General features: G+C 46.0%; 4 protein-coding genes across 20 annotated transcripts in view; 2 read left to right on the forward strand and 2 right to left on the reverse strand.

Moving 5' to 3' along the window:
- Window positions 1-8,057, reverse strand: part of LATS1 (large tumor suppressor kinase 1) — a 21,310-nt gene extending 13,253 nt beyond the window's left edge. For 3 of the 4 annotated variants that reach the window (XM_087777526.1, XM_087777525.1, XM_087777524.1), the window contains exons 1-2: window positions 7,882-8,056; window positions 2,552-3,060 (exon numbers count right to left, since the gene is read on the reverse strand). In XM_087777526.1, coding sequence (XP_087633652.1) covers window positions 2,552-2,902 — 351 coding nt within the window. In that variant the 5' untranslated portion in view covers window positions 2,903-3,060; window positions 7,882-8,056. Of the gene's footprint in view, window positions 1-2,551; window positions 3,061-7,881 lie in introns of all 4 variants that reach the window. The other variant, XM_087777523.1, reaches the window with a different exon arrangement.
- LOC148053311 (uncharacterized) lies at window positions 7,975-23,500 on the forward strand. 11 transcript variants are annotated; one of them, XR_015709011.1, is made up of 4 exons: window positions 7,975-8,602; window positions 12,628-12,728; window positions 16,748-16,867; window positions 22,903-23,500. XR_015709011.1 is itself a non-coding variant. In XM_087777541.1 (3 exons), exons 1-3 carry the CDS (start codon window positions 7,975-7,977, stop codon window positions 16,787-16,789), a joined length of 771 nt encoding a protein of 256 aa, XP_087633667.1. In that variant the 3' UTR covers window positions 16,790-17,750. The 11 variants fall into 11 exon arrangements, 2 of the variants coding, with proteins under 2 accessions (XP_087633667.1, XP_087633668.1); XR_015709012.1 differs by lacking the exon at window positions 22,903-23,500 and adding an exon at window positions 18,057-18,190; XM_087777541.1 differs by lacking the exon at window positions 22,903-23,500 and having other exon boundaries at window positions 16,748-17,750.
- Window positions 9,571-19,106, reverse strand: NUP43 (nucleoporin 43). Of its 2 annotated transcripts, none has more exons than XM_087777535.1 (8): window positions 18,592-19,105; window positions 18,104-18,226; window positions 17,758-17,835; window positions 16,659-16,836; window positions 13,453-13,588; window positions 12,390-12,541; window positions 11,280-11,402; window positions 9,571-9,942 (listed from the first exon to the last, which is right to left on the reverse strand). In XM_087777535.1, the coding sequence occupies exons 1-8, from the start codon at window positions 18,709-18,711 to the stop codon at window positions 9,728-9,730; spliced, it is 1,125 nt and encodes a 374-aa protein (XP_087633661.1). In that variant the 5' UTR covers window positions 18,712-19,105; the 3' UTR covers window positions 9,571-9,727. The 2 variants fall into 2 exon arrangements, with proteins under 2 accessions (XP_087633661.1, XP_087633662.1); XM_087777536.1 differs by lacking the exon at window positions 9,571-9,942 and adding an exon at window positions 9,954-10,705 and having other exon boundaries at window positions 18,592-19,106.
- Window positions 23,501-24,910: 1,410 nt separating the features above from the next.
- Window positions 24,911-26,318, forward strand: part of PCMT1 (protein-L-isoaspartate (D-aspartate) O-methyltransferase) — a 35,255-nt gene continuing 33,847 nt past the window's right edge. For all 3 annotated transcript variants that reach the window (XM_087777539.1, XM_087777538.1, XM_087777540.1), the window contains exon 1: window positions 24,911-25,180. In XM_087777539.1, the coding sequence (XP_087633665.1) occupies window positions 24,919-25,180 (262 nt within the window). In that variant the 5' untranslated portion in view covers window positions 24,911-24,918. The remainder of the gene's footprint in view (window positions 25,181-26,318) is intronic.

Here is a 26,318-nt window from a genome sequence, read left to right on the forward strand (position 1 = left end):
TCTGCAACACTTCTACTATTGTAGGCAAGACTGATCTGTTGCAAAGAAGTACATTTTCAGCAGCAGTATGCTAATTGATCATTGTGAAAACAGAAGGTTAAGTTGTCCAGAGTATTTAATTTCCAATTTGAATACACTTTTATAAGACCCATCATTCATTTCTACCTATTGACTACCGTTTCCTCCTTAATCAGTTTCAAAACCGAATTTACTGTCTTCTAGCCAAGTAATTCTACAATATATCAATCTAAACCTACAAGTTTACATCACCAAGCCACAAACACACACAGAATCTCAAAGTACAGAACCAGCAATATTTTAAGAGATTAAATTTAGTTCCCTCTCCCCTAACCAGAGGACCTGAGTAAGAGCCAAAGGATCTCTCTCCCCTCTAGCTGAAGAACAAAAACCTTGGCCACCTATGTAACATGAAGTATTCAATGTCTTGAAGAGTATCACCTTACACACAATATGAGGACTGCACTTGAATCCCAATAAGCAAGAGATATTTCTTGTAAGCTATTTAGGGTGTTCAAAAAAAACCACAAAACCCCAAAAAACAACAAAAAAAACCCAAAACAAACAAACAAAAAACCACAATGAACGGCATTCTCCCATAATTACTATACATATATATATTACTATCTATATACACACTATATATATATATATACACACACACACACACCTGATACTTATAGATATCTATCTCTCCGTTCAGCTTTAAGCCTGAATCCTGCCTACTGCTTGAGGGGTGGGGGGGAATAACCAGAACATTTGTGACATTCAATATATTAAAAAAAAGGAAGGGGGGAAAAAAGCTGGCCAACACACCCCAGCTATGATCCAGTCCATAAAACAACCTCAGCTCAAAATATATTCTCATTTCATTCCTATGTACTATCTCAAATAGTCCCCACCAAGAAAAACGCTTTCCTACTTCAGCTGTATCTGTTCCCGGTGCTGTTCAGGGGCCAATGCCATATGGACGAGTGTGGCCACACAACTGTGGATTAACACATGGCAGAAACGGCTTACGCTGGCACTGTGCCTGAAAAAAGGTCCATATAACCACAAGTGTCCTGGGAATTCTCAGTAGTATCCAAGAACAAAGGGTAGGAGCAAAAGGCTTCAAGATACAAAGGATCCAACAAAAATACCAACTTAAGATACCTTTCCAGTTTATTATCCAGCCACATACCATTCTTCAGTTTGCAAAAATGACTGCAGGTTCGATCTGTAAAAATAGATCTGAGAACTGATCTACTTAAAAAAACAAAAAAAACAAAAAAAACCCCACCCAACAACAAACAAACAAAAAAACAACCTCAGCAACAAACCACAGAGCAGGAACAAATTATTACAAATCCGTTATCATTACAAAATTCTTACTGAAAACACAGCCTGCACTGTGTATCTGAGCAAGCGAAAGGAATGTGAAAAACCACTATCAGCACCTGACACTGGGACACTGTTGAGGAAAAGCCATTTGATAGTTTTGGAGAAGCTCACTCTTGGTAGAGGTAGATCCCTGCAAATACCGAAGTATCACAGCCAGCAGAACTCGTGAGCTGGTCACTACTACAAGCAGTGCACTCCTGTGAAGGCAATCCCTGCTGTGGTACTGTGCCTTTTTCCTTTGGAAAGATGAGCTCTTTGGTATTTCTTTTTTAAACCTGCTTTTGTACTCAGGTTTACAGAGAAGGCACGAAAACAGGTGTAATTTACTTTGATGTGCAAACCAGTAAAAACACAGGAGCTGTAAGTGTATTCATTTTTTATTCCTGGCAACCACTTTTCAGACTCCTTTCACTTATTAAAATGAATTAATGGAAATAAGTTTAGTCAATAATTTAAAAAATAAATTGAACAATTATTTAGTTCCCTGTTCTTACAATGAAAATAATAGTAGAATAATTACTTATGTCCAAGATTTTCAAGAGACTTGACATTTTTGTCTTGAGAGTATACTGCAAAAACACTCTGCAACTGGTTTTGTCATGTACCTTGTTATTTTATCTGTATCTGACCAAGTGCATAAAGTAAGGATAGCCAGATTTCTTTCTCCACAAAGTCTGTTTCTATAAGCCACAGATGTAAGAAGCTCATTAAAATTAATTTCTGAAATATCTGGTACTGCCTTTCAATCTAGAATGGCCATATTTTATCAACATATTTTATCTGAGCACAATCCAAAATCCCGTTGAGTATCAGAAGCAAAATCCATGTTCTAAAGAGTCCAGTTCTCTCTGCCTAAAATTATATAAATAATTAAAACAACCTACCCCTACCACATAAGAACAAACTGTGCAAGATGCTTAAAAAAGAAAAAAAGCCAAGGCTCTCCAAATCCTTCTATCCCTCTTCATCCCCCATTATCACCAGTTTCACCACATCCTAATTTCTAATTATTAATTTCTAACCTACCAGATTTTGAAGAAGCTATTTTACTTATATGCTGTTCAAACATTCCACGATCAACACGCCCTCCGACATGTACTAATAGTTTATAGTTAGCAGAACACCAAATCTTGAAAATAAAATATTTCACCTCATCAAAGCCAGCAGCTTGTAAGTCTTGCAGCATTTGTCGATTAACTTCTGATGTTCCTTTGACAGCTGAGGTTGTTTCATTTGCAAAAGGCAGAAGTGAGTTTCTTATCTCCTGCAAAACTTTATGATATGTTACAAATTTGGGGGGATTTCGGCCTTGTCTAGGATCTTCAGATAACATTTTGCCCATGCTGTGTTCAGCTTTAGCAGCATCTGAGGGTTTAGGTAAATTCCTGAGGCTCTCTCGTATTTCCTGTAGCATCTGCTGGCTGCTGCCAGTATAGTTACTGGCAGGAAAAGTCTTAGGCCTCATTTGTCTATAACCTTCTGGCTTCTCGCTTCTCTTCATGAAAACATGTATATATGCAACCTCCACCAAGGACTCACACACACCAAAATTCAAGGAAGACTGGCTAGTAGTTTCAGAACTTGTGAAAGCAGTGGCTCTTCACTGTGAAACCGTGGCTCCTGTAGTGCTGCAGTTTGTCACAACCCAAAACTGCTATCCTGTTAACAAAACAAAAAAAAAATCCCATTATCCGTACAGCAGTGAAAAAGTTGACAACGTAGCACTGGCGGCAGTGAAATGTTCAGGTGCAGCACTGCCTTTACAGTTATTAAAAGCATGCTAAGCAACTTCTTCAGGCAGTCTTTACTCAACCTAAATTACAAACTGTGCTGGGCTTCTAACAGTCCGTTAACAAAAAATGTTTTATGCGCCTCAAGTCCAAACTGTCCTGAATTGCAAAGGATGTGGACAGAGTAAAGAGGAACTCAAGCTGTGTGGACACGGCTTTCAAGAGCAGGTATGAACTGCTGTGTGCGCTGCCCCACCACTGCTTCTTTGCCTTCCCTCTCTGATGGGTGCCGTCGCCATTCGTCACCCGCGTTCTCCCCATCGACACTTTTACAGCTGAAGGTGCCAACTCTGCTACCCAGTTAGCTGGGATATGGACCACACACCCTAGCTGTTCAACGATTCTGACATCAAGCTCCACGAATAGATGGAAGTGAGAAGGACAAAGTACACCAGTGAGAGTATATAATTACCATGATGTTATCCATTCTTTAGCTCTCACATGTGTAAACACTTGCCTAGCTCATCGCACGCAACTTCATGATTTCTTGTACCATCTGCCATTTAAACCTGTCTAAAGGTTCAGTTTTCTAAGGCTGTCACAGTCTCTTAGCTTGAGTCTCCTTGAACCAGTCTTTGTCAATAGTTAAGTAATTTTTTAATTTATTTTACGTAAGGGAAGATGAGAGCGGGGGGGGGGGAAAAAAGAAACAAAGAGAATTTAATCAAACTTTTTTACTGTAAAATTGTTCAACAACTCAAGCATCAAATTCACGGAGAGCATAGCTGTGAGATTTGGTAAGGGAAACAGAACTTTCTGCCAGAAACAAATAAATAATGTTTGCATTTTGAAGGCGCTGACTCATCAGGCAAAGAACCCTGTGTCTGCAGACAACTCAAATCTCCGCATTCGTGCTGTGCACTACCTAGTACTGTAACTACTGTAACTGGTACAGCAAAGGATGGAGCAACTAAGGTGAAACGCTGAAGAAGTTACAGAGCATTTGCCTCGTTAGAGTATCATGAAATAAAACTTTTGCAGTCTCTGCTGCTCCACAGAGGAAGATCAGTTGCTAAGATAGTGCAAGATACAAAATTTACATATTTTAGCACTGTCTTTTCTTCACAGGCAACTAGAAGAATGGTAAAGCTCAACTCACACTGTTCCTTTACTATAATGCAATGTCTAACTGAAATGTTCTTATTTTCTTGTTTCTGTTTCTCAAAGTGTTACAAATTTGCATTCCTAGTTTTCTGAAGGATTATTTTTGAGGATTCAGATGTCTGCAAGCACCTTTTGTCTCTTGAAGAAGTAGTGTGTAGATAAGTGTTTCTCATATTAGACATGAATTAAACAGGTGTCTAAGTTTTACACAGTCTACATAAAAGTCGCTCTTTCTTCATCCAGGTTTCACTTCTAGAATATTTGCACTGTCATAAACCAATTAATGATTCAGTGATTGAGGAAGAATATGACAAGAAGTTAATAGGAAAAAAAGAACCCTCTAATATACGCACAAATTATATCAATTAAATACACATGCTACCCACATATGAAGAAAACCTGAAAGCTTGAAGTAATACATAAATAAGGACCGCGAAAAGAAACACGAGAGACATCCGCTTAATCCCATTCTCCTTGGAGAATCACTTAAGAAATAATATAATTTCTCTAATAGAACTACCTAAATCTTAGGTGCTATAACTGCACCCACAAGCTTTCTTTGCCCTGTGATAGGTTTGAAACTTCAAACAAATGTAATTCGGTACTTATAGTAAAGGTTTTTCCTGCAGTCTAGTACCATACAATTCTTCAGTGCTCACTGAGTAAGGAAAAGACCATCAGACATGTAAGTGAATTTTAATAATACAGAGTGAAGTTTTGCTCAGAGTATTAAGAAATCTAGATTCAGCAAGTAGTACATCATGAGAGCAATTAAAATGTAATTTAATTTTGGACACTTTCAAAATCATTTTCAAAACATGCCATATTTAAGACCACATGGAAAATACTTTGTCAAAAACACTTTTTCCAAAGAAAAGGGAGTAACTACATTTAGACCATTTTACTAGAATTTCGTTTTGCTATGGATGTTCCTTTTCTTTCCAATAGACATGCTTCAAAACACACGTGTTGGATACCCAAGTGTGAGGATATATGCTAATAACACTTAAGAGAATCAGCACCTCCAGAAAAGTGTGAAACCTCTAGCATAAACTCATCCCAAAACATAGGACAACAAGGCTAAATATCTATCTTAGAGGCTTAGTAATCTAGATTACTTGTTCAAATTCAGTCAAAATTAGGAGTAATGACTAGTTCACCATTGGCAGGGTAACCTAGATAAAACAGTTGGTACTGATCTTGTGTCACAAAAATACCAACGAGAGAAGAAAGAAATGTCCCTACATGAGTTATTCCTCTGAACAAGTCCCAAAGTCCTGGAACTCAGGAGAAGACAGTTGTTTTGCACCTACGTATTTTACCATAATTTCATCTGGTATTTCAATATTCACTTTATGGTTACACCACGGGTAGCTGAGATAAACAAACGTAACGCCTCTCAGAGAAATCAAGGTTAATTTAAACAGGACACTTAAACCATAAATCGGGAGACCTAGAGTCCACCACCAAGGGGGAAAAAAAATCAGCTTGTGCTCCGATTTCCTTAGGTGCAAAACTGAGAGAACTGTATTTCTTTCTAAAGTGCTTTGAGAAGTTTAAGACAAGGGATGCTGTAAGTGTTTGATACCTATTATTGTGCTGGCAACTGCAGCCTAACAGGATATGGACTAAGCAGTCTTGGAAAATAAAGCTGCACTTTCACATAAATTTTTAGCAGAAGCAAAGCTATACCAGTGTAAACCAGCCAGTCCACTTATCTCCCACCACCTACTAGCGTCAGCGTAATTGTTTGTAAGGCCACACAGGGGGAATCAAGCTAAGGAACTTAACCAGATAAATAGTAACATTTTTTTGGTGGGTTGTTTCTTTTGGCAGCAGTGTTGGGTAACAGCAGTTTGATGTGTATGTGAACTACGGTCTTAATTCTTCCAAAACCCAGTTAAATTGGTCCTCCAGTTTAATGAAGTACAAGAAAGCAAGTATTATCATTGCATACAATTCACCTTGCTTTACATACGAACCTCAAAATTCAGAAGTCACCTCCTCGTACAGACATCTGCACACATTGTAAAGCATAAAGTTTTGACTGCTCAGTAAGAAACCTACCTCAATTTTGTACTCCTAACTAGCAAACACTGATTCTATCCCAGTGACACTGATTCTATCCCTCCCTTGCAGTTTTGTGTCACTAAATGTAAATGATAGATCTGTTTGTTAATGCAGCTGTTCTGCTGATGAAGTTCTCCACTTCCCTAAAGGAGTTAAAAAAAAAAAAAAAAATTTGTCATTTCTTTCCAAAATATGAGGATAAAGTATTTTCCTCTACAGGTCAAACTGCAAGGGCAAAAAAAACCCCATGCCTTTTTACAGTATAATCATGAAAAACTGGACTTAAAAATAGGCATTTGAATGAAAACACAGAATGCTTGCATGCAACTGTCAATGACTTCCAAGTTTTTCTCAGGAAAAAAATACACAGCTTTGTAATAGATCTGTAACATTTCCTTATCTCCAGAAGTTTTGAACGTACTTTTAGATACTCATATTTCCAATTAAGTATTGAACGCCACCTATTAATCTATTTTCGTTCCCTCTCTCACGTGCCTATTCTGATAACTTATTTTATACGTAATCACAATGCTTTATTGCTAGGAAAAATAAACCAAAACAATCAAGAATTTGGGAGACATAAAATTAAGTTTGTAGGGGCTCGGTTCAAACCAACAAAAGGAAGCTGCTCTTCAGATAACAGGTCATCGAGCCGTAAAGCGATTTGCCAAAGGATGCATTTCCAATGCTAAAAGTTCCCATAGGACGAGGAGAAAAGCGGACCCTGAAATCAGTAAAGAGGCACAACTCCGTAGGGTCAGGGAAGACTGGGATGGAGATGACCGGAGGCCAGCCGAACACTGGGAACGTTGTGCCCTCGCTCTGCTTGTTTCCATCCTTAAGCTCTGCCGTCTCCTTTAACAGGATGCAGCTCTTCTCACGGACAAACGTGTTCTCGGCTACTCCGGGCAGCAGCAGCGGCGGCAGTCACTTCGAGCGCGCTAAGAGCGACCCGCGGGGCTCCCCGCGGGACAGCCGCGGAAGGACCAACGCGGGAGCGGCGCTGGCACAGCCAGGCACCCAGGGAATTCCCAGGGCGCGGCGGGGCCCGGCGCCTCAGGCACCACCCAGAGCAGGAGGGTGCCAGCGCCGGGATGGCTGCTGCCTGCACGACAGCCACCGCTATCCCGACTCTGTCCCAGGGCCCCGGAACACGGGCGCCTCTGTCGCCGGGCTGGGACGCGAGGCGGGGCGGGCCCGGCGCAGCGCTGCGCTGCCCGCGCCGCCGCTCCTCCCCAAGCGGGCCGGCGGGAGGCGCGGCCCAGCGCCGCGGCGGGGGGCGGCGGGACCCTCGCCCGGCGGCAGCCCAGGGGCCCAGCCGGCCGCGCCGGGGGAGCGGGTGGCGCGGGCCCCGCCGCCCCTCCCGAGCAGCGGCCGCCTTCGGAGGCGCCGACCCCCAGCGGGGGAACCGGAGGCGGCACCAGGACGCCCCGCTCGGCCGCGCCGGAGAGGGCTCGTTATCGTCCCCGCGCTGCGGCCGCTCCCCAGACCCGCCACCGCGGCACGGCGGACCTACCTGCAGCGAGAAGGCGGCGGCGGCAGCGCCCCGGGCCCGGGCGCACGGAGCTCGGCCCCGCCCGCGCGGCGACGACCGCCGCGGCCCCCCGCGATGCCGGCAGCGGCTGCTCGGTCCCTCCGCCAGCGCCCGCCGCCGCCGCCACGGGCCTCTCAGTTCGGCGCCGCCATTTTGTCGGTGTCTCCGCGGCGGAGGCTGCCCGGATATGGGCAGCTCCCGGCCGCCCTTGCGCGCCCGGCGCTCCCCCCGCAGCCCCGACCCGGATGGAGCGCGGCGGCCGCCGCCCGCCCTCGCCGTGGCCGGGAGCTCGGGCGGCCGCCCCCCCGCCCCGGGGGAACACGAAAACCAGGTCCCCCGCCGCTGCCGGGCTTCAGGCGCCGCTCTCCTCCTCCGCGGCAGCACCGAGCCCCACGGACCAAGACCGATTTTCTACTGAGAACAGACTGTTGCCGAGCCCCCGCACGAAGGGCTCGTTACGGACCAACACGCGTAAACCGCCAGGAAGGCAACCCCATCGGTTCTCTGAACTCAGAGGCGCACCTCGGCCGTTTTTCCTTTTCAGGCAGAGTACTGCTCGGCGGACCACCTGGGAAGCAACACCCGAGGCGCTCTGAGGAGCCCCGCCACCGCCACCGCCACGCACTCCTGCGGGGAGCGGACAGCCCCGGCCCCAGCGCAGCGTCCCTCTCCGCCAGCCAGGGACGCGAGCAGCGCGGAGCAGGTAAAGTGTTCTTACCACAAGAGAGCAAGAAGGCTGTTGTCACCGACGTGGAAGTACAGTATGCTCCAAAGCGGTTTTGATGGAAAATGCCACGTAAAACCTTATAACTTAATCTGCTGCTGCCCGAATCCTGAGGGTTCCCGCCATCCCTCAGACTGTATCCCCAGGACCAGTCCAAATAACGTATGGTTATTTACCTTCCTGCCAAGACGACTACAAGTACGCCTGTTCGAACTGACTTAGTAAGTCAGGCCAGTATTCTTGTGCAAAACTTTTTATTAAAAAGAGAAAGGGTCCTCTGCAACAAAAGGTAGGTACAACACGAATCATAAACATTAACTTTTCAAAGATTGCAAGAGACCAGATGTGACATTTTGATTGTGACAAAAACTATGTCTCCAGTTTAGAAAGTCTTATTCTCACACCTGAAAACACAGCCAACCCATCTGTCAATTCTGACCTCTTAACTATAAAAAACACTTTTCTGTTGAGAGTTACAGGCACATTATCAAGATCAAGTTTTAACACACAGCATCCATGATGAAGCTGTAAATAATCCAAAATAATGTTATTAAAATGCTAAGATTCTTACAGAACCTTTCACATTTCACAGCTTTAACAGTTTTCCTTTCCAATTCTCATGAACTAACATAAAAAGTTACCTCCCTTAAATATATAAAAAACTCAGATTAAAAAAACCCCATCTCTCTCAGGTGACATAAAAAGAATTTCAAAGAACCCCATAGTCTGGCCTTTGAATGAATTCTTGAAAAATACCTTTAGTAGGAAAAAAAAAAAATTGGGGGTTTACGTTTTCTTCACTTTGTATGCAGGTGTGTATTATGGACATCAGTTTACAGCAAATATCTTGCCCTAGTGACTACCTGCCTGCTTACCAAAACCAAACAGGCATTGGGGAGGAAATGTTACCCATCCTGGAGCATCAATAACAAGTGACAGCTGTCAGAATCTGAGGTACCTTACATTTCTTCTGCAGTACCAGGACCAAGCTGTAGGCCTCTCCCCCACCTGCTGATAACAGACTAATCAGTATCCTTAAGAACGAACCTGACATTTTCCAGTAGTTCAAGGTGATCAGTACTTCAAAGGGACACTGGAGTCGTTTCATGCAAAAAGTTGTCTGTTCACGTAAATAGCCTCTGCATCAGTACCATATACTAGGCATGGTCCTAAAATATCTAAACTATTCACAGACAAAGTCTGATTTGGAATTAAGTTAGTGATTTCCATGCGGTCTTTGGTAGGATCGTTGCTTAGCCAGGCACTTACTACAGACTGGTTAATGGTACTGTGGGAAAAATAGGTAGTACTTCTTCCTCCTGAAAGAAGGAGAGGGAAAGAGGGAAATAAGTTCCAATTTAGTTTATATATTCTCAGAATGTGGAGAAACATAGTAAGTATGGGACAGACATAATGGGAATATCATTTTACATTTAAATCAGTTTTCAGATTAGTTAACATATGTTGTCTCTTTGGTAAACGAAGGAAAAAATAGCTTAAAAAAAAAAAACAACAAAACAAACAAGTACTTGAAGTGATTACAGAAACCTGCTACCAGCTCTGTCCTCAGTTAAGACAAATAGGTCAGTACAGCTATGAACTCATCTCGCTGAACAAACAGTGTAAGTATCTACAAGTTTTTCCAGCCAGAGACTAAAGCAAAGACAGACCTAAGAACGAAAGTCTGTTTATACAGTGTCTTGCTATATCTGGGGCATCATCTTTGCTTTAATGACACTTATTCCCTACCATCCCTTCTTCCTACTTACTCTGCAGCAAGCGATATAACTGGATTTGACTTTGAATTTTTTCCACATAACATTTTACATTCAAACTGAAGTCTCACAGTTTGAGAACTATCATTCAGCATAAAATTAACAAGTGGCTGAAGTGGTGCTAAAGGGTTTATATTTAATATACCTGAAAACACATGAAGTGCAACTTGAATCAGTTATCCTATTGTTTCCCTATATAGAACCAAGCTTTGAATGGCAACTTTGAGGCCAAAGGCAGCAGACGCCATCTGAAAGTTTCCCCACTGTTTACAGTCTGAAGTGGCAAGCCATTAAGCAGTCTTTGTGACTAGAATGTGAAAATAAATGTTTATATTAAATCAGTATCATATCTTTTAATTAAAATCCTGCCACGATACAAAGGGATCCAGTTTCATTCATTGAAAGTTCCAATTATGACCTTGAGTAGTAAATTCATAATTCCACTACCCTATTAACATATCAATTATTTCGGTATTATAACATCTGCCTCAGAGACTCAGATAGTAATGTGTCATTTAGGCTGCCTTCACGTCTTCTATATACAGATGATTTTAAAGTGAACACAATCTGTCTTTGAAATATTAGATGTGTCCCTTCACACACTGGACAGAGTACAGCAGATTTAAAAAAAAAAAAAAAAAACAACCAACCAACCAAACAAAAAAAACCCAACCCCAAAACCCCACAAAAAACCTCACACAACTGCTAGCCTTATAAGCAGTTTTCCTGAAGTGCCTATCAGGGCTTTCTTTCTAAGAAAAGAAACCAGCTTTTAATTTTCTGTATTAGGATTGTGTTAATAATTGGGCCCTGTGAGAACATCGACTTAATTATGTTGCCACCTGACAAATTCAGTGCAGATTGACTTCAACCATCCTTACCTTGATGAAGAAAAGATGGTTTTTCAGATATGTCTGTGGAAGTATCCCAGTGCCAAAGAGATCCATCTTCAGAACACGTAAATAAGTGATCAGGGTTGGAGGGATGGAAGTGAACTTCCCACACTGGAAGTATCAAACCAAACCAAACAAAAAAAAAACCACACTTCAGAACAATTATCAAGTACTTCGCTCAGTGCGCTTTGGCTAGTGTGATATGGACATGCACTTGCAAGAACCCGGGCCCCCACCAAAACTTTCCATTCTTAAGTGTGTGTGGGCAGGAGACCCAAAACTCCACCCTTAGTTATTTACTGCAGTTTTTCCTCCCCGGAGGGAGGGGGAGAAGGAAAAAAAGAAACAAGAGACTCTACTTTGTTGCCTTTCAGTACGGTGAAAACTGTTAAAGGCTAAAATCTTATCTGAATTCAGGCATTCTGAATACTTTCTCATGCATCTTCCCTACCATTAAGTTTAAATCTGCACACAGCACGCATTCCTTCCGAGCACACGCATTATTATTTTGTGTCTAAATACCACAACTGTGGAAGAGATATTTAAGTCAGTAAAACTTAACATCTCAAGAAATATTTTTACTCCTTAAATATAATTGTGGCATTGAGTCAAAAAATTTTCAGCACAAAATGAATTGCTATCTTGTTCATATAAAATTACCAGGAAAGCGAGCTGTTTCAGCATTGTGGAGGCACTCAATGGATCTGTACGATCTTCAGTTTCCCCTCCTTCCTCATGTTTTCAAGCTTGTTAATAACTGCATTCTTGCTTTACTATACGTGCGTACCATGGCATCAATTTCTCTGACTATGAATATACCTACCCTTCTAGAAACACAGCCTTTCTGATTAAATGCATCTAATGACTCATTGAAGAACTGCTTACTAATTCTAGTTTTAGTTTAGATAGAGTTGGCTTTTAGATAAGAACAGTCTCATATACAGAGAAGGAACAAACTGAAGCCAACTGGATGAAGACACATTAAGTAGCAACTATGCGATTGTTCTGTATTGTAGCTACAACACCTAATTATTTACAGAAATTAGAAACTTTTCTAAAATGCCACCTTCTTCTCCCCCCTCCATTTCAGATACTTACTTTCTGCTTCATGAGCATTTAGCAGGGACACTGGCATAGTACCTTGCCTGATGTCCCATATACTCAGCATCCCATCCTGGCCCCCTGTGGCCACAATATGCTGCTGATTGGGATGCCTGTCCACACAGTGCAGTGGAACTCTGTCACCTGTCCTGCAAAGGAGAAGGAGGAAAAAAAACCAAACCAAACAAACATGAATTCTTTATTCAGCTTCTATTTTCACCTTCTTAATCCCTAGGAGTGTTGATGAACAAGGTGACGGTATCGACTGCAGCTTCAATTCCTGCAGGATCTGGTCACTACAGGCTGAAGCCGCGTGACACCTACTGGAGATTAGAGGTATGGCAATAACGTGAAGCTACAATTGGATGAGCATCAGGTTCTGTGCCCTATGGTATACAGGCATCTACACGGTATCCGACAGCTTTACAGGAGTGAGAAAACCTTGCATACAGATAATACTCTAAGTATACCTACAATAATAAGAAGGTTACTCTGAAATTCATGTTACAATTACAGTTTCAACATATACTAAGAGTTGCAAAGGGAGACCGGGCACTAACAAAACCAGGTACCTCAACCACAGCCTATTAACAGCAATGGGAATTATTCCACAGGCAACAGGATTTGAATGTAGCTCAGTTTGTTTTCTCACAATACCATATAAAGCACAAAATTATCATTCAAATGCTAGAAACTTTATATTAGGCCTGTGGAGAAAAACAAATGCAAAGTATATTTAATTAGGGGAAGAGAAAGATTTTTGGGTTGAGGGTTGTTTTTTCTTCTTAAAAAGGAGCAAGTGTACAGGTGTGATAGTCCTTCAAGAGTTAAATCATAGAACAGACCACCTAAATACAATGCTCAGCCACAATAGTAATTCAGCCATTAAGCAGCATCTGCTTTTGGTTATTTAAATACCAAAGAAGTTAAAAACCTTCTAAAAAAAAAAAAAATCAATCATTTCTCATCTCACTGTCAAGAAGGTATCAGGAAAGATTTACATCAGATTATAAAGTACCACATGCTTCTCAGTAAATATGTAAAAAAATGAAGGTCTTACAAAGAAAATATTTGAGATGGCTCATTTCTTTGCTGTCTGAGGTCCCATATTTTTAACTGTCCAATTGAATTTACTGTCAAGATCTCAGTTGTGCGAAGGAAAGTCACTGCATGGAGCGTACTGCTGTCTGCATTGTCTGCAAGAGATGAGGAAAGCACTCAGGTAAATCTGCAGAATGCTAGTGTCCATTTAATTACAACAAATTAACTCTTTTTAGGGAACAGAACACAGCTGCTTAAGCATGGTTACAACCTCTCTGCGTTTTCAGGGGCAGAGACAGACCAGTCTCATGTGAAATTTAAGTGTTGCAAGGGTACCCTGTGAAAAAGGAGCCTTTGCTTCCTGTATCAAACACTACTGAGACAAATCTGTAAGAAGCTATATTTAATTAGCTCCGGTGCTGACAGAACTACTTGTTGATCCACAAGATTTCTTTCTATGGTTCCTAAGAAGAGGAATCAATTTAGCCAGGTCCATGGTTTTCATAAGAGTTTTCTTTATATGCTCTGCATCTACAGACACGAGGAGACCTATGGAGCGTTTCATAACGCAGTTCTTCTGCGCACAAGAAACAGTAACTGGCTGAGAAACGTTAAGCAGTTGCATACAGAAGCACTTAATTCACCAACTTCCTTTAGACCTTCTCCAAGAACTGACAATGTGATATCCATCCCCGTCCCTAAAGCCAAACCAGAATTATGCTTTGCTTGTTAATCTTTATAGCTAAATGGCAAAGCTCTTTTTCAGGTCCTTTTCTCCAGTGCTTCTTTTGGTCAGAATAATTTACAACGTCAAACACTGCACAGCATTGAGGTGAAACTTTCGAGGCTTTAGGAGAGAATAACAGACACCATATTCTTATAATTTGATTCTGTTATTATATATATAAACTTTTCATCTTGATTATGATTGGGTAACATTATTAAGTCTACTTTCAAGTGTTTTAAAATTCTTTGTGTAAGACCATACTGAAAATATAGGTCAATTTTTTCCTGTATAAGATGCAAACCTTTTCTGATATTGAGACAGACAAGTTTCAAATATCTGTAACCAGGCATCAATGTATGAGTTTTCTTTTCTGCCTACTATTTAAATGAAAGACGAGGGGAAGGGGGAAAAAAAAAAAAAAAACAAACAAACAAAAACCAAACACCAAAACACCTTTAAGAAGAAATGTTAGGTTACTGAACACTGAAGTTCTAAATGGTTTAAAATTTTGTGACAGAATAACATAAGTGATTTAGCAATGATAGATCTTTTGGCTCCAAAAGATTCTTACATCATCTCTAACTTTGGAGATTTTTTTCCTACCACGATTGTCTATAAAACATATTAACGTTGTATTACTCTTAAATCCATTAAACAATAATAAAAATAGCAAGGTACTCCTTTACAAGTATTTCATGAGGTACAAGGGCTCTGTCTTCAAGTTAAAACATGCTGAGGGTTCAGCTTAGCACCTGGGAAATGTCAAGATGTCATTGAATTGGGAACGATTACAAAGGATTGCTGACACTATAGATCTCCATCCTGAAGAACCTGGAAGCATCTTCCAAGATGTTCTCTCCCCCTCTCCAACCTTTACTGTAAACCAATCTCTAGTCAATGAGTTCGTGCTAGTCCCTTCCACATAACTCCAGGTAAGCTTTACTTACCAGGTCATAGGTGTGATAGACTTACTTATGGACCATTCCTATTTTAACATTTCCCTTCCCATTTCCAACAGGGCATTTCTCAATTAATTCATATGTGATTTCTTAAACGTTTATGCGCCAGCAAATCTCAACGCAAAGTCTTACTGCAGCCTAACGCTGGCTGATGCTACCCCTACAAAGCAAGCGTTTTTACATAGTACTATCAAGTGAGCACTAAGAAAACTAACAACTTGCATCCTGCACATTATTAGATCTGTATGTAAGCATCTGAGCAATTACCCAGAGAAAAAACAGATTTTTTTTTTTGTGGACATCTGCTTCCTGTTAGTCAGCAAAACATTCTACTCCTTTAAACTTGTACCAGAACACTCTGTGTTAATATCTGTATGTAAGTAAAAATTTAAAAATAAACTAGTTAATGTTCTCACTCCTCAAGTTACTGTGTTTTGTGGGCATGTGCTAATAAAATCTGCCTCATGCCCTCCTACCCTTTCCCCCCCCCCTTTCCTGCTACCCTTTTCTTTTTTCTTTTTTTTTTTTTCTTTTGTAAAAGCATAGAAAAGCTTCCTACAGGAGTTCTCAAGGAGCTTCACTAAAAGACTGTATGCAATTAATAGGATTTATCTTGTGTGTGTATATACAGCCATGCACACATAAGTACCCCATCTAGAAATCCCAGAGCACTTCCTTCCTTAATTGGCTTATCACTGTGTAAATTCCTTCATCCATTAGAGGCAAGATTTTGCTTGAGGAGAAACACAGGTGCTGTGTCAAATGGAAGTTTCAGGGAGAAAGTCCCAGTTTAATAATACCACTATCAAACATGGTGTTACTGTCCTTTAAGTAATTTCTGCTTTTAAGTTTCATTTCCAACAGATGCTACAAACTTGTATTCTATTCCCATGAGACTAGCATGATAGAAGAGTTGAGAATAACCAAGTTTTGACACCTTTTACAAAGATCTCACTCTACGAAAAGATCTATTACTCTACGAAATTTGGAGTTTTTCCATTAAAGGAGACATTATCACTGTAAGCCATGATATCTGGCAGAAGAACAGGGTATAAACAGTGGTTTCTGCCTCTTGGTGTTCCTTTAGACATAGAGAAATAGTTTTGAATATGGATAGCATGAGGGTTAATCTTAGTACAAATAGTGAATTGAAATTACCATTTCACTGACCTCCAGTTATGAAGAACTTGGGACACAATACTTCTTGAAATCTAATGATATTTCATGCATACTGTCATAGCATTTAACAATTCTAGCTGAAACAGAAGCCTACCGAGAATGTTAGGCTTGAAACTTCTCCATCAGTTAAAACATTAACTTAGAAATACCTGAATGAATATAGAAATACATCTGAAATACAGTTCAGGTATCTGAAGTCTGGAGGAATATAGGAATAACCTGGAGGAAACACATTCAACTTGGGATATTTAATTCAATTCTCAAATGACTTTTTTTTTTTTTTTTTGGTTATCATTTGAGAAGCTAAACACCAAACAAACCACTCCAAACTAAACTAATTCAAACAGTTATTTGACATACCTATAGTTCTTACTGCACTCTTTTGGTCAGCTCTGAAGAGATTTATTCTACCATCTTCTCCAACAGTGACAATTTCTGGGTTGTTGCAGATGACTCCGGTACATGCTGCTCCACCACAAGACGTGTCTTGATCCACATGATAATGGGCTTTCTCCCACCGCTGGTTGGCGGACAAAGTCTAAGTAGTAACCAGACATGAAATTCTGCTGGTAAGTAATGATCCTGATAGACCAAAGCTTCCAGAATACTCACGAAACAAGAAACAAGCTCCAGGAAAGCCACACTACCTCACAGGAATGAGAATCTCCTATACAAATAAGAATCAGAGATCTAAATTTTCCTGAAGTCTTGAGCACGCAATCCTTCAATTAAACACAGATTATTTCTTCTCTGAACCACCTTTTTCACATGAGCTAGAAATCAGAAAACACGATCTATTTATGAACTGTGAAATGCCTTTCACTAGACTTACCCCTTCAATCTTTCCCCAGGCCAAGGGAAAAAAGCTGAGGCCTTTGCAAAATGTAAGGTCGGATTTAGATTTTGATTGCAAGGAATTTATTTTATTTTAGGTACCACATCAAACTATTAACAGGTATTAGTCTTTATTGTGTCATTGTGAATATGTAAAAAAGTCATTACGCACTTACTTTCAGTGATTCATAATCAAAGCAAAAGACTACAGAGTTTACATATCTTCCCTCATGTGACGCTTGTGAGAAGAAACTCAACACAAGTCATTTAGTTCAAGAATGCAAAAACTCTAATAAAGCAGGTAGTAGCCCATTAGTACCCACTCCCCCAAACCAATCTAAACTCTTAAAGTACGTTTTCAGTGAATGGACTATTTGGCTACAGGTATGTACTAATGGACATCCCAGTCTATCTGGCTCCGGAGTCTAATTTATGTAGTATGTGTGCAAAATGCTTTTTTCTTTCCTTGTATGTATAAAGCCAAAGCTTTTTCTAACAGACTTCAAAAAAATTATTTTGGTACACAGATGTTTCTTGCTCTAGTAGTTCTGAGAAATCTTACGCTAAGATCAAAGTGACCTGTGTTACACAGAATAGCAGCTTAAAGCCGGGGCAAGTTACTTACCTGGTTATTTTGATGATGACGGAATATAGTTACAGTTCCTGTTGATGAGGCAACCACGATTCTCTCTTGATCCAAAAACTGAAGAGACATAATAAGCATGTTATCAGTTGACGTCAGTACCAAAATAATGATTTTTATTTTAGAGTAGCCTAAATTATTGGTAGGTATAGTAAAAAAAACCCACAAACCAAACCCAAGTCCACAAACTGATACTGGTTGGTTTTGCCCCCCTTCTTCATAAGAATTTTTTTTTCAGTCTCAGCATTTTGCCAGCTTACTATCCCTTAATTTCTCTTAAGTGACAAGCCCTTAAAAAATACGGACCTATTCAACACAGCTATTTTACCTGCATGTCCATAACATCGCCGTTGTGCCTGATGTCACACAGCAGCTGAGGTTCTCCTTGATATTCCCCGTTGAGGCCCACATTTCCAAGATCCCCAACAGACCAAACGGAGATCCTGTTATCCTGTACGGAAACGACACCACCAGTTTTACTCGGAAGGGCTTTTGAAAGTATCTAACCGTGAGCCAGCCCAGGCGCCTGTCACGGCCTTCTCGCGACAGCCGGGGAAAGCAGCAGGCTGCAGGCCGCGCACCGCGCCGGAGGGAGCGAAGCGCTCGCCCGGCGGGACAGCCCTGCCGAGCGGCGGGGCGGCCCCCTGCTTCCCCGCGGACGCGAGCAAGGCAGAGCCAAGCGAGCGCCGGGACGGGCGGCGCTCACGGCAGCCTCCGGCCCCGCTCTCCCACGGGAAGCGGCGGAGGCGGAGGGGGCCGAGGGGGCGCCGCCGCCCGTCCCACGCCCCGGCGGGAAGGAGGCGCCGCGCCCGCTACCTCGTTGTCCCAGGAGCCGGTGGCAAAGAGGTCGGGGGGCTGGAGCGCGGCGGCGGGCAGGGGCCGCCAGCGCGCCTTGCTGATCTTCTGCGACACGAACTTGGCGCACACCTCCTCCATGGCTGCCCCCGCCGCGCGCCGGCTCCCGCCTGCCCCGCGGCGCGCCTCCTGATTGGCTGCGGCGCGACGGCGAGCGCGGAGGGACAGGCTCGGGGCGCCGCGCGGGGCCGGGGCCGGGGCCGGGGCCGGGCATGGCGGGGGAGCGGGGGAGCGGGGCGGCGGCCCGCCCGGCCTCGCCGTAAGGAGCAGCCGCAGGGCGCCGGCTGCCGGCGCTTACCGAGACGGACAGGCCGGGGTGGGCCGCGCCCCGTCAGCCCCGGCCGTTCGCTAACCGGCGGCCGAGGGAAGCGGGCGCGGGAGTCACGGCGCGACGCCCGGCAGGGGCGGCGGCAGCGGGGGTGCCCTGCCGTGCCGTGCCGTGCCGCGCCGCTGCGAGGCGTCATTTGCAGAATCGGGTCCGGGAGAGGAAGAAATAAAGCACTGAATGTACCCGTGCGCTCGCCTGTCTGCTCAGCTCGGCCGTCTGCCCCCGGAGCGTTACGCGTCTGGATCATCTTCTTCTCAAAAATCAATGACTTTTATACAGCAACGAATTGCCTCTGGTCTAGATTTGCTTTTAAATATCTGCCAGTCATGCTCTCCTCCCGCTGTCAGATTCCCGCCGGCACTGAAGCACAACGATAATTTTTCTGTCCCCGATAGTGTGTGAAATCAAACAAGAGCACGCATGTACTTCCTTTATCGTATTTCACCTCAGACCTAAACAACTGTGCAATAAAAAGTTCAGAGGTTAGTTGTAAAACGAGCTAACGGCTGACGCAGCTACGTTGTCATTTTAGAGGACAGGACTATCTGTCCAGTCACTGCAGTGCAGCAAGGGACTTTTTCACAAGCACCTTCCTGCTTTTTCAGCCTGATTTTCTGCTGCATTTTTTTCAAAGCTGCCACTGCCAGCTCTCTGAGGTTCTGTCAGGTGGACTCAGCAGCAGCAGCAGCAGCAGCAGTGGCTTGGGCAAACTTTCCCCTGTGTTATTGCACTTTGCCTGCCAAAGCCATCGGTCAGATTTTTACTGTACAGCATTCTCGAGTTCCTCATCAAGTCTGCCGTGACGTTTTGTAATCCTTCAGATGTGATACCAAATCAGTGATATTTTATATGCTTTATGCATCGTTTGAACTCTAATTGTGAGGAACTTTTTTTTTTTCATAATTATGTACAGCAGAATCCAACATATTAAAAAAGCTGGATGCTATTGTAGTCTGCCATACTGCAAGCTTAAGCCAGCACGCTGCAGTAGCGTTATTATTGTACAGTAGCCAATACCTCTGGTGCCCTGTATTAAGCTGCTAACAGCAATCCTGCAAGTCACTGTCAACTCCAAGGGTATTTTCAGCTAATTCTCATAACACGTGTGAGAAAGGTCAATATGCAGCCTCAGAATACAGCTACAGACCAGATAGCTAGAAGTGGAAGAGATAACGCTCCGGGATTATTGAAATGTTTTATTAGGCAAATATTTTTGTTGGTTACTTTGTGATTTCTGTGTGTATTTTTTCTCTTGTGCTCTTGGATGGTTTCTTTCTTTGCTCAGGATTGCTCGTTCAAAAGCATGTTGGAAGTATTAAGGAGAGTAGGTTGGACATAGAGGCTTATTTTCATTAAGAGGGAAAGAAGAATCACAATTTTTCTTCCCTGTCTTACACTTTTTTTAAGAAAATGTTGGCAGCATGTTATGTGATGGAGGTGAGAGCTGTGATGAATTTAGGGTTGCTCTGTAAACCTTTAAATATATTCTCTGTGTTTAATCACTATGAGTACTGTGTTAGTATGTTGTTTTAGCATAATAGCAGATTTAAATAAACAAAAGGAGGAAGCAAACACTGGGAGGAAATATGCCTCATCAAGTATTTCTGAGGTTGTCAAAAAGGACGTTAAATCTAGACAAAGCTGACTCTGGGCATTGGGTCCAAACATATTAGCTGAGACAACAAGGAGCATCTATGGATTATCCTTAAATGTGGCTAAAGCTAGGAGTGTGAGTGAAAGGGAAGAAAACTGAAAGCAGGCCTCTCTCTCTGCCAGAGGTTAGAGGCCCTGGGAATGAAGGCACTTACTAGATCAGTGGATGTACTAGGACAGGATAAGGCTAATTCTCAACCCTATTTGCTTATAATCTGCTTTCCTCCCATTATCATTCAACAGTGTTTTCAGAAAGTTATTTGGAGACACCATATTTACTGCTGGTCATAACTCCTGGAGTTGTGCCCAGTTCCATCTCTTGAACAAGCGCAGTCACTAGGCAGGGTACTGCAGAGCTGATTTAAGAACAGAGTGCCAGGGCCCTGGGTGCGTTCGTAAGCCTTACTTGCCCTCACCTGGGGCTCCCACCTGGGCTGGGGCACCTGCTCCTGGCCTGAGCTGTGTTGTAGGAGGGCCTGTGCCCAGCCACATCACTGACTTGGTGACTGGCTTGACTTGGGGCCTGACTTGTCCCTTTGCTTTTGCTTGATGGCAAAACCATTACCGTCCCCAGCCCTGCTCTGCTTGTCTTGCTCGGACACCATGGAATGGCATCCTGCTGTGTGGCATCGTCGTCCCTGGCTCCAGGCTCACCTTCTCTTATGGAGGGGTCCTGCTGCTCCCAAGCACGGAGAGTCACTGATGTGTCTGGGTCCTTCTCACCTCCTCTTTGAGTGCAGGGCTAGGAAAAGAGGGATGCTGAGTTCAAAATAATGTGAGCTCCTGAAATGGAAATACAAAATGAAAGTACACACCAAACTGGCTTGAGATTACCGGAAAAGAAATAAGATGAAAGAGAGTGATTAAGTTAAAAACAGAATGGAGGCAGAGAGAGGAGTGACTGTAGGTGTAGAAGCCAATTAGTGTGGGGTTTGGGACATAACTGCGGAAATGTTCAGCAGGAACATTTCACAAGGCAATTTCTGCTTGTGGTATGTATATGCAGAAGCAGATGGGATCAGACAGTGATGATCAACTTTTCATATGCTTTTTAAATTCAAAGAACTTAAAAAATCTAATGGGTTCATGAGGTGGGAGGGAAGGGATGAAACAGAAATAGTAGCATGGAGGGGTTTATATATAAATGTACGTAAGTACTGCTAAGGGATTGAGATGTGGGTGAATGTGCAGAAAAGGAGAGAGATCCAGCATGCTTAAAATTAGTGGGGTCTCCATGTCAGAACAATCATGTGATGGTCCACTCTGGCTTCTGGCATTCCCGTGCCTCTTCCCTGATAGGGCTGTCCATGCATCAGCTCCCTGGAAAGCCTAAGGAGATGGCTGTACCTGTGGAAGATGGAGGTGCCTGCAACTGACAGTGGGCATCCAGGGACCAAGACGCTCACGCTGGTTTGGACAAGTGAGGGGGAAGCGGATACAGGAATGCTGAGTGTCAGAGCAGATGGAGAGGTTCCACATGAATGCTGATGGCCAGAAAACATATTTTTTTTATTTCTGCTTGTCTTTTACTCTAGTGTAGAATGTTTATGTTCCTTTTAGTTTTATCTTAATGGATATGCTCTTAATAAGTTTAAAAAATGGACTCATGGCCTGGGGTTACACAGCAGAAAGAGCTAGGGACCCTCATGTTTTTTTACTGCACAAATGGGTGCATCCTGCCCCTATTGGTGCATGTTAGTTTCTCAGCGCCCTTTGAGGCAACTTGGCTTGTCTTAAAGCTCCTGGAAACTTGCAGAGCCAAATGGTGTTTCCTTCACACATGCCTGGTATCCATCCAAGACACCCCAGATATCGCTTAGGAAGGCTCACACTTATGTTCTTGTCATTCCCTGAATAGTCGTGCCAAGAACGTAGCCAAGAGATGGACAATAGGTACATTCAGTCCAAAAGTGCCTGGGCCAGTCTGCAAGTTCCTAGGAGATAAAGGTGGGCTCTTTCTCTGTGCTCTGTGACAAGCTGAACCCTAATTCAAGCTGGTGCTGGTAAGCAGCTTCAGTTTGTATGTAAATGGTTTCTCTTGTGTTTCTGGTCTCCCAAGGGGGTAAGTATCCCTGGAATGCTTTTAAACATGGGCCAGCTAGTTTCTTGCCAACAATGTCTCTATGTGAAAGCAATGCAGTTTGCTTGCATCTGACAACAAAAATTTGTCTTTTGCATTTAAAACAATGAAGTATTTTTGTGTGTGTGTTTTTACAATGTCTGTCTGTTCTCTGCATTTGCTGCCCTTTGGGAATTCCTCTAACTCTACGGCTTCTTTCTTTCTCTCCCAGCCCACTGGTTACAACAGGGAGACCTTTTATATTCTGGGACAGGCTGGGAGTTTCTCACGGACCGTAGAGTGGTTGCCAGATCATGCTTAGGAGAAGTTAAATGGAGAATACAGAATGAAGCAGCGGATCCGTCTCCAGGATTAAAGGAACCAGATGGGAAAGGTCTGGGAATTCTACGGATGGGACCTGGTGTACGCATTGGGCAACTACCAGATTTGCCCTGGATTGACTGCTCGCCAGAAAAGCAGATTCCCACCTTCACCTCATTTTCTTCACCTGAACCAGCAATGACAGGATGGAGTATATGTGTTGCGTGGAACCGGAAGAGGCTCATCCCTCTCAGGATGGGTTCTCGCACCGAAGACGATGTTATCTGTGTCTCCCATGGTGGTATGTTAGGCTGTGTGTGTCCTGGTATCAGGAACTCTTTTAAGAAACAATATGATATTTGAATGTATATCTGTTGGATGATACCTTGTTTCCTCTGATGTTTATACAGCGTGCTATCGGTAGGGCCTATCTATTCATAGTCATGTATCACTACCCTCATGTTTCAAAAGAAAAGAACTGAAACCCGTGCTGGCTGGTACCAAGCAGATGCCGTACCTGCCCCGTTGCGCTGGCGAAGAGGAAACGCGGTAGCACTGCGGTCCCGGGCGTGTGGAAGCTCCTTCACAGGGACCAGAAGGGGGCACAAATGCAAAAGTCACCGCGCCGGCGGTGGCTTCCCCGAAATCGTCTGCAAGAATGGAGTTCGCTTTCCCTTCAAAACAATAGAAACACGTATAAATAACAGGTGGCAAATGAATATCGGTGGCAAAATTAATCATTAAGGAGTACCCAGGAATACCACATGACCGTAGGAAACGAATTCTGTGGTTTTCTGCGTTATGCCTGTAGGCTGCGGGAGGAACCGCCGGTGCTACTTTTCCCTTAAGATTGCTGCTTCATCGTGTGCCTGCGCTGCGACAGGGTAAAGGCCACATCGGAAGTACCAATTTGGCGTTTATTAAATTCTGAGTTACTCATTTTATGACGCAGACACCTTTTAAAAGGAATTTTACTTTGTAACTTTGTCCTGCAACAGCATGGCGCCAGGAATGGACCGCTGGTGCTCTGGCAGCGTTGAGCCATACAGGCGGGTGCCAGCTCCCGCAGCCTCCCATCCCTCCCCGTTCCCGGTGTCCGGTGCCACCTCCCCGCCCCCGGCAGCCGACGGCCACGGCCGCCGCCGCCGCCGCCTCACCCCCCGCCGCGACTCCCGCCTCGGGGGCCGCTCCCGCCCCAGCTGACCAATGGCAGCCTCCAACACGTAGGCCTGGCCCGCGCGGGCCGGCCGCGGCCAATAGGCGCGCCCCATGCAAAACGCCGCGCCGCGGGACGGCGATAATTGGCTCCGTCGCAAGGGTGGCGGGGCGCGCGCTGGGCCCCTGCGCGGGGCTGGCGGCGGCGCCGCCGTGACTGGCAGGACCGGGCCGGGCCGGACCGGGCCCGCGCCCGCCGCCCCCCTTTCTCTCTACGCGGCGTGTGCCGGCTCCTGTCACGAGTGGCCAAAACCGGGGGGAGGGGGGAGTACCGGCGTCCCGTTTCGCTGGCTCATTCATTAACGGAGCTCTTGGGCTCACAGACCCGTCAGACGCCCGCGGCCCTGCAACCAAACCCGCGAAGCGGGAGCAGCCCCTGAGCCCGCGCCACCGGCGCCGCAGGCTGCAGCTGTGTGTGGGGGGCGGGCTCGTGCCCCGGGCCCGGGCGGCTGAGCTCCGGAGGGCGCTGCCGGCACCGGGGCTCGGGCCACCCACGTGCTCCCGCGGCCCGACCGCGCTCCCCTCCGCCCGCAGCCCCCAGACCCCGGCGGGGCGGGAGGGGGCCGGCCCCTGACGGGCGGCGGCAGAGCGGCCCCACTCCCTCCCGCGCGGGGATCTCCCCACGCGCGCCCCCGGGGGCGACGGGCGCGCATGCGCGGGGGGGTGGGGGGGGCGCAGCGCGGGCCGGCGGCGGAGCGGCGGCGGCCGGAGAATGTCGGGCGCGCGGGGCGGTGGGCGCGTGGCCCCTCCCCCCGGCGGGCGCGCGGCAGCCGCAGCGGCGGCGGCGGGGGGGGGAGGAGGCGGCGAGGAGGCGGCGCCTGTGTCGGCGCTGGAGGTTGTGTCCTTCCTGGGGAAGCTGCTGTGCGCAGTCGCGGCGCTGAAGGCGGCTCTGTACCTGCTCCGCAGGGTCTGTCTAGCGATGGCCTGGAAGTCGGGCGGCGCCAGCCACTCCGAGCTCATCCACAACCTCCGCAGTGAGTCCGGGGCGGGGGCCGGGCCCCTCTCGCCTCAGCCGCGGGGGGGCCGTTACCGGCCGCGCGCGCTTCGCCTTCCCGCGGCGCCCGCCCCGCCGCCAACTGTCAAGGAGCAGCGCCGGCGGGGGGAGGAGGCGAAGGCGGCGCCCAGCCGGGGGGTGTGCGTCTGGGCGTCCGTCCGGGTCCCTCCCGGGAGGGCGCGGCGAGCGCCGCCGCCGTCCCGCAGCCGGGCGGAGGGCGGTGGCCGCTGGCGCAGGGCGGGCCCGGGCTGTTGTTGCGGGAGGAGATGCGGCGGGGGGGGGGCGGCGCCGGCGGCGGTCCCGAAGGGGAAGCGCTGTGCGGCGGCTGTGGCTGTTGTCAGCCCGCCGCCCCTCCCCGCCCCCCCCCCCCCCGCCTCTCACCCCCCCCGCCGGCCCCGTTCCCGCCGCCTCGTCCCCGCCTGCCCGTTGTGCGAGCTGAGGCGGGGCCGCGGCGGCAGCCCCGGAGGGCCCGTGATCCTCCGCACGCACCGGGCTCGGCGTCCCCCTGGCTTCGCTCCGGCCGCCTCTGCCGGGCGGGGGGGAGCGGCGCCCGCAGGCCCCTCGCAGGCCGGGCCGGGGGAACGGCGCTGCCGGCGGGCGCGCAACCACCGGCCTTCGGTCTTTCGGGCCCCGGCTAAAGGCAGCGGGGGCTGCCCGGGTTTGGGAAAGGCGCCGAAGAGGCCGAGGTTGCTCGCGTTGGGTGAAGGGGCGTGTGGTAGCAGGCCACTCGTGCGGTCCGAAATGCTGGCTGTTGGCCCCGGCCCCGAGCTGCTCCTTTCGAAGAGGTGGGCTAGGGCCGCTGGGAGAGGAGAGGAGCTGCCGAGGCTACAGGCTCACGCTGTCGCCGAGCTTTCCGGTGACTGCCCGGGACTTGGCGTTCCTTGACCTCACCGACGGCTTGTGCTGTGCCCGTGGTGTGTGTGGAAGGTGTTGGGCGGGCGCTCTCCACTGATGCGCTTCGGTACCAGTCTGCGGGGCCATTTACCTGTGATCCCTGCTGAGAGGACAGCGGGATAACACCTTCCCCCTTCAGAGCTTACATTTTTCATATTAGCCTCAGATTAATCTGTATTAGATACACTTGTAGTGTCTCGTTTCTTTACTCCTGGTCTTTCCCT

Source organism: Nipponia nippon, unplaced genomic scaffold (assembly GCF_047370975.1).
Source record: "Nipponia nippon isolate SJK-2023a ecotype South Korea unplaced genomic scaffold, ASM4737097v1 scaffold_4, whole genome shotgun sequence".
Lineage (NCBI taxonomy): Eukaryota > Metazoa > Chordata > Aves > Pelecaniformes > Threskiornithidae > Nipponia > Nipponia nippon.